Source organism: Mesitornis unicolor, unplaced genomic scaffold (genome assembly GCF_000695765.1).
Source record: "Mesitornis unicolor isolate BGI_N332 unplaced genomic scaffold, ASM69576v1 scaffold38563, whole genome shotgun sequence".
In the NCBI taxonomy this organism is placed as follows: Eukaryota; Metazoa; Chordata; class Aves; order Mesitornithiformes; family Mesitornithidae; genus Mesitornis; species Mesitornis unicolor.
This window is the reverse complement of record NW_010173482.1, coordinates 1-6,375: the sequence shown is the minus strand read 5'-3', so window position 1 is coordinate 6,375 and position 6,375 is coordinate 1. Positions and strand designations below refer to the sequence as shown.

General features: G+C 39.5%; 1 protein-coding gene across 1 annotated transcript; it reads right to left on the bottom strand.

The window, feature by feature from the left end:
* Nucleotides 1-2,523: 2,523 nt before the first annotated feature.
* Nucleotides 2,524-5,587, bottom strand: LOC104537761 (kazal-type serine protease inhibitor domain-containing protein 1-like). The gene is made up of 3 exons (XM_010180740.1): nucleotides 5,430-5,587; nucleotides 3,778-3,922; nucleotides 2,524-2,877 (listed from the first exon to the last, which is right to left on the bottom strand). Exons 1-3 carry the CDS (start codon nucleotides 5,502-5,504, stop codon nucleotides 2,750-2,752), a joined length of 348 nt encoding a protein of 115 aa, XP_010179042.1. The 5' UTR covers nucleotides 5,505-5,587; the 3' UTR covers nucleotides 2,524-2,749.
* Between the last annotated feature and the right edge of the window lie 788 nt (nucleotides 5,588-6,375).

Genomic DNA, 6,375 nt, shown 5'->3' with positions numbered 1-6,375 from the left:
AAACATTTATGCAATTCCTTTATTTTTACATGGGGGGGGAATGACACATGAAGTTGCTTGTGTGATAGGCATTGTCAGGAGGAATTTGTCCTGTCAAATTCAGACTGACTTCCTTGAAAGACAGCAACAAAATTCTTGCTATGTTCAGTGGAAGTTGAATTAAAGAGGGGTTTTAGATATGCCTGACAAGGTACAATACTGAGCCATACTTGCAGTATTAATATACAGTTTCCAGCTCAAGTCTGTCTCATTTTCTTCTAGGTGGAATAAAACCAACTTCCTGAATTTGCTGTTACTTTGGATTATGTGAATGGATCTGTTGCTACAGGCAATGCATTCACAATGAGGTCTGTTCATTTGCCACGCTGCTTAGAGAGGGCTGAATCTTCTCCATGATTTTATTTTTAATTTGAAGTGACTTGATAAAAGCACATTAACAAAACCAGCCATTTCTGTCCCCCCCAAAAAATAACTGGCAAAGTTCAGGGTATCAGCATTCCTTCTGTTTTTGCATCAAAGCAGGATTTTTCTTACTGAATAGAATGGCTGATAGTTTACAACAAATTATTAAATGTGTAATAAAATACAGAGACAAATGCATTTCAATGCATTTCAATGCATGAATTTATTTCAATGGCTAATGGTTTCAGGATTATTTTCTGTGCCATGTACTAGTCTGTGCCAATATATTGCCACAATGTAGCCACTGGTTTAGTAATCTAATTCATTAATTTGCAATGCAGATCACAATTGATCTTGAACATATGTCTGCAGATTAAACAGTTCCATACAAAGACTCACTTTAAAAAAAAATCAGTTCTTTCTTCCAGACTATTTTATGCCCAAATTTATTTATAGTGAATAAGCAAAAATATTTTAAACAAATCACAGAGAAGACCAGGAAGAGCCTGAAACAACAAAATCAGTGGTTAAATATGAAGCCATTCCATATTGCTAATTAAAGCTAGTTAATCTTTTCAGTGACATAGTGGCATGCTTTCTGCTTATAAGGTGACAATACTCCAGGAAATCTGGAACAAAATAAATTACTCTTTGCTTGTCTGGTACCCGGACAAAGCTCAATAATACCTTAGGGCAAAGACAGTCTATAGGCAGTCTTCTAATGTGATTCAAATTGAAAGGAAAAATCTGACTAATGGCAAAAAAGCACAAAGCAGCACAACATTAAAGGAGGAGTTTGTGCTGGACTGTATATAGATTAAAAAACTCTACTTAATATGTGTATGTATACAATAAGATTACTCTTTAAGCTTCCTTCATTAATTTAACTTCGAGTTAACTTCAGTGTGGACAGTAATCACTACATGGTTTTCTGCATTTTCTGCGACTGTAAATACTGAGGCTTTACATTCAGATGCCTGAACTTTTGCTTCCTTAGTCATTAATGTCATTTGGTAATTTAGTGCTATTCATCTGTCCTCAGCCAATGGGAACCAATAGGTGTAACTGCCTCCCAGAAGAGGTTTTCGTTTAGTATCTTCCATCATCCATTAATGCAGAGCCAGCCTTTATGTGATCAGTTAACAAAAGCAAGTGGAGAAATTTTACTGGGCCGTCACTTTACACTTTGAAGTCTTGTGGTTTTGAATTGCATTTCGTTTGCTGTCTCATTCATGCAGATCGAAAAGCGGTTGAAACAGTTTGAAAAATGTGCAGCGGTTGAAACAGTTTGAAAAATGTGCATGTGTGCTGGTGGTTTTCAGAAAGAAGATGATACTTGCTTTTTGTGTGCCATTTCCAGAAGTGTGGCAATGCTGAATGCACTTTAGTTGGACATAATATGGATGGGTCAGATACAGGAGCAAGACTTGGACAGTCCAAGACAAAGGACAAATTACTGTCTCTGTTGTGCAGGTCTCTGTGTTTGAAGGGCATGCACTGAGCTACAGAACAGCCTCCTTCTTTAAACTGCAGTAATTCTTACCAAATGTGATGCTGTTCAGAGTAAAAATTATGATCCCAAGTTTTGAACTGTTGCCTAGGCTGGTGGGAAGGAGCCAACACTGTCAGGAGTAGTGCAAGAACTGTTACAAAAAGAAGTCAAAGGGTGTGCTCATCTGTTTGAATGCACAAGAAATCTTTCCTGAGTACTTTTGAGTATTGCTGGTAAAGCAGCACTTACTTGCTTTAGACTGTGATTGCCTCCTGTGTCTGTTAAAAGTAAACAGCCTCCCAAAAGACAGATAATTGGCCCTTGATGAGACTAACTGTGGAAAATTTCAAATGAGAAGGAAAATCTTGCTGAAAATTATGAGAAAATACGAACTAAGGAGATTAAAGACTCTTTTGCAGCCTTCATACTTAAGCTTGTTGCCAAGTGAACAATCTCTTGATATTTTTTAGTACCTTATAGAAAAAAAAGGAAATTTATATAAGGTAAAAATTTTGTTTAACTATGGGCATTTTTGGTAGGCAGAATGTTTAAAAGAAATTACAATTTACCTTTTTAAAACTATTATAAAATTTGATCTCTTCAGCATACTTAGTAGACAGGTGCATGTTTAAGAATTTTATTTAACAGTCTAAATGTATGGATTTACAACTGCTCTTATTTCTGGTAAGTAGCATGATGCACTTCAGCCAAAGTTGAATTCCAGGAAGGCAGATACACAAGTGAATACGTGTGTTACCAGAGGAGCCATTTACAGCACAGAGACTACTAGTAAATGTAGCAGAGTGTGAAAGGTATTGGACAACGGATGTGTAAAAATTATTCTTCAGAGTGGTTTCAATTTTCGTAGTCCCCAGATTCATATTCTTCCTCATCTTCATCATCAGACTGGTCATAATAATCTCCATATTCAATGCTGTAGCTTGCACTTCTACTGCCAGCAGTAAATGCAAATGCAGATGAGCCTGCAAGACATAATTGAATCCAGATTAAATTAGTTGTAAATAGGAATAAAGAGGAAATTATGGGTTTGGATCTGTATGGCAAGCTCAGTGTTTGTGAATCCTTCTTAGGTTATCTATTAAAAGGAGAGGATTGTCATCTTGATGGCAACCTCATACAACTGAAGCTCATGAAATACGAGCAAATTTCTCTATTATTCACATTTTAAGGTGCTGAAAATACATCTAATTCCCAATCCTAGTAAGCTGTGAGTTCAGTACTCCTGTGCACCTGAAAATATGAGCAGAGCCAATAAAGCTTTGAAAACCACTTGCACAAACTAGGCCAGTGACAAACTCCTCTAGACCAGGACACAAATATAAGACAATGCATCTTTATCTTGCATTTGCTAGGAGCCCCGGTTCTCTCCGGAGGAAGAAGGATGTCATTCTACAGGACTGGGCCCAGTGCAGAACATCAGTAAAGCCGTTTCTTACATCTTTCCAAACGCTCTCATTAGAGAGTAACAACTGTTCTCTTCCTAACTTGTTGAAAATTAAACAGGTAAGCAAAACTGACAGGGTTCAAGGACTACTTCAGCTACAGCAGCTGTTGCTCTGTTTGCAGAGTTCCCGCTAACATCAAAAGACTTCTGTAGGATAAGGATAGTGGAATAACGTGTCTCAGCTGTATGGCTATAATCCACAGCTTTCTGTTTTTTGGAAACTGGTATAATTTGAAGACCAATATTACAATATTAACCTGCTAGGGGATAAAGTAAAGGAAAAGCAGACAGAAAAGTTGAAATAGAATCTTTAGGTTTTTCCTCACATCCTTCATTTGCATTCTGACAAACCCATCTTTTGCAGCCTGCTTGTATACATTTTTGTATTCTTTACATCCAAATAAAAATAAAACAATACCATCGATGACTTTCAATCTTGCAGAGGCGTATGTTGCGCCATACTTATTTTTGGTGTGGCAGATGTAAACTCCTTCATCTGATTTTTTGAGGCCTTGAATCTGCAGCCAGCCTGTCACACCAAACTTCTGAGGCCCACCTCTTGCCTTTGAGAAGAGAAAGAAAGAGTTGAAATTAGCTAGCTAGGAGACATTATGATATTTTTCAAAATAATTGTGGATGGATTAAACATCATTCCAACCTTTGCTTTTTGTTTGCTGCTGTCATGCTTTGATTCTGTTTGTATCTGCAGCCCCCATACATGGATGGGTGGTTTCAGAACCCAGAAAGCATGGGTTCTGAATTCATGCTTTCCCATCTCTGCTCTTTGAACTTCATTGCCCTTCACAGTGCTCATATCTGTTCTGGGTCATACTACTGCTTCCCAGTGCTCCTCTTTGTCTCTTGTGTCAGTACCACTTCTTGCTGCTGCTTCACAGCATTGTTGCCTGTTCTCAAGCTCATAAATTTCTTCAGGACAAGTGTGGCACGTGGGTCTGGGTGAGTTGTTCAGGGCTGAGGGGTCTGACCAAGCTGACACTCAGCATCCAAGTTGTAATGGATTCACGTGAGGTACCATGAGCTTTCACACTTCATGACAATCAGTTTCAACTGGCTTGGGCTAAAGCCTCTTAAAAGAGTGAGCTTTCTTTTCCAGACAATTGACACAGAACCATTAACAAATGTTAACTGAGATGCTCTCATGCTGAATCTGTTAATGAGATAGGTTAACAGGGTTCAGTTTAGCCTCTGAGGTGACCAGCATTTGGATGTGGCTCCTTGAACGATTTTTTCTGAGTAACTTTTAAGTCCACTAATCACACTTGTGTTTATGCTCTTGGGTTGTGTATCCAGAAAGCCAGATTTGCCATGCCTTTCTCTGCATGGTCTCTGTTCATATTTTCTCCAGTGGAGAAGACATATGGATGCAGGCTTCAGCCTTACTGCAGTCTGCCTTTACATCTCGCTGTGTTAGCTTGTCTCTCCAGAATGTTATTTCCACGTAAAAGAATTAACATTTTGATTTATTTAATTTTATGCTTATACTTTTGGGCTATTTCTAGATTTGCTTGAGGGCTATACTAAAGCAATTCTACGCTTTTCCCTCAGATTAAAATGCAGTACCCCCATAAAAATGAGCAAGTTTCTTTGCTTTCCTTTTGATCACATCAGGGACTGAACCGGAATAGCAGGTCTCCAGAAACAGCATCTTGCAAAAGAGAAGTTCAGATACCTGCCAGGATTGTGCTTTTGTATCAAGAGTAGAAAAGCCGTTGCAAACAGCCACACTTCCCAGAATGCACCTTCTTTTAGGTAGTAGCTTAAATGTTTCCATTTATATGTTCATTCACTTTTTCCAGATTCATACCTATGTAAGGAGCATCTCCATCTTTTCTTCCCCTGAAGCAGGCTGGATGGTACCGTGGCTGTTAGTTCTTCTGCTTGGACTGGCCAAAGCACTGATCCCTGCACTGACTAAAACAGAATTCTTCATGTAGTCAGAGAGCCCCTATTAGGAATCTATTTACTGCAACAGTATTGTATCCTGTAGGAGGAATTCACTGATTAGTGCCCCTATGCTCAACCATACGACGTGTAAGACTCAAGTTTTACCTGTACTGAGATGTGGGCATCATCTCCTGGCAGGAACATCTTACTCCCCTTTTTTTTCCATTCAAGGTGTGGCATAGGATAGGCTGACACCTCACAGCCAAAAATGACATCATTGCCTGTGAAATTCTGAACATCCTGAGGTGGCGTAGAAATAACAGGAGCTGCAAAGAACCGACATAATGGTGCTTTAGAAGACAGTGAGCAAAAGACAACACAAACAAAAGCATGTAACATTAATTCCTATTTTACATAGTAAAAACAGTTTGCCTTTTGCCATCTCACACATTCTGAAGAGCTACGTGATTCGAAGCAGCTTTTAAAGCTTGGAACATATTGTGCCTCATTAAAGGGTGAACAGGCTTTTTAAAAACACTTACTTCAAAGCACCTGTGTATTTTTCCCCTTGCGCATGATTGTGAAACATAAACTGAAATTAAAAGTTTACTTTGTGTCCCATGAGCAACCATAGTGGACTAGGCTCAAGGCTGACCAGTCTAGCAGCCAGTGCTTGGCTAGACCTTCAGAGGAAAATACTTTAAATTCTGTAGCAGACAATCACAGAGTAACTTGATTGTACATGATCAAGTACAATCCTTTTTTGCCTCAGTCTTTAGTAGGAAATCCAACAGTACTCTGGGTACCCAGCCCCCTGAACATCAAGACAAGAATGGGAAGCACAGTGAAGCCCCTATAATCCATGAGGAGGTGGTTAGCGACCTGCTACACCACTTAGACATACACAAGTCTATGGGGCCAGATGGGATCCACCCCAGGGTCCTGAGGGAGCTGGAAGAATTGCCCGCCAAGCCACTTTCCATCATTTATCAGCAGTCCTGGCTGACTGGGGAGGTCCCAGTCAACTGGAGGCTTGCAAATGTGACACCCATCTACAAGAAAGAAGGGCTGGAAGGAGGAATGGGGAACTCCAGAGCTGTCAGTCTGACCT

What these genes read in the sequence shown, in the direction of transcription:
- LOC104537761 (XM_010180740.1), bottom strand. Translation starts at nt 5,504, where the DNA reads ATGCCACACCTTGAATGGAAAAAAAAGGGGAGTAAGATGTTCCTGCCA. An exon ending in ATGCCCACATCTCAGTACAG is followed by an intron (nt 3,923 to 5,429) that starts GTAAAACTTGAG and finishes CTCTTCTCAAAG; the next exon opens with GCAAGAGGTGGGCCTCAGAA. An exon ending in AAGATTGAAAGTCATCGATG is followed by an intron (nt 2,878 to 3,777) that starts GTATTGTTTTAT and finishes TATGTCTTGCAG; the next exon opens with GCTCATCTGCATTTGCATTT.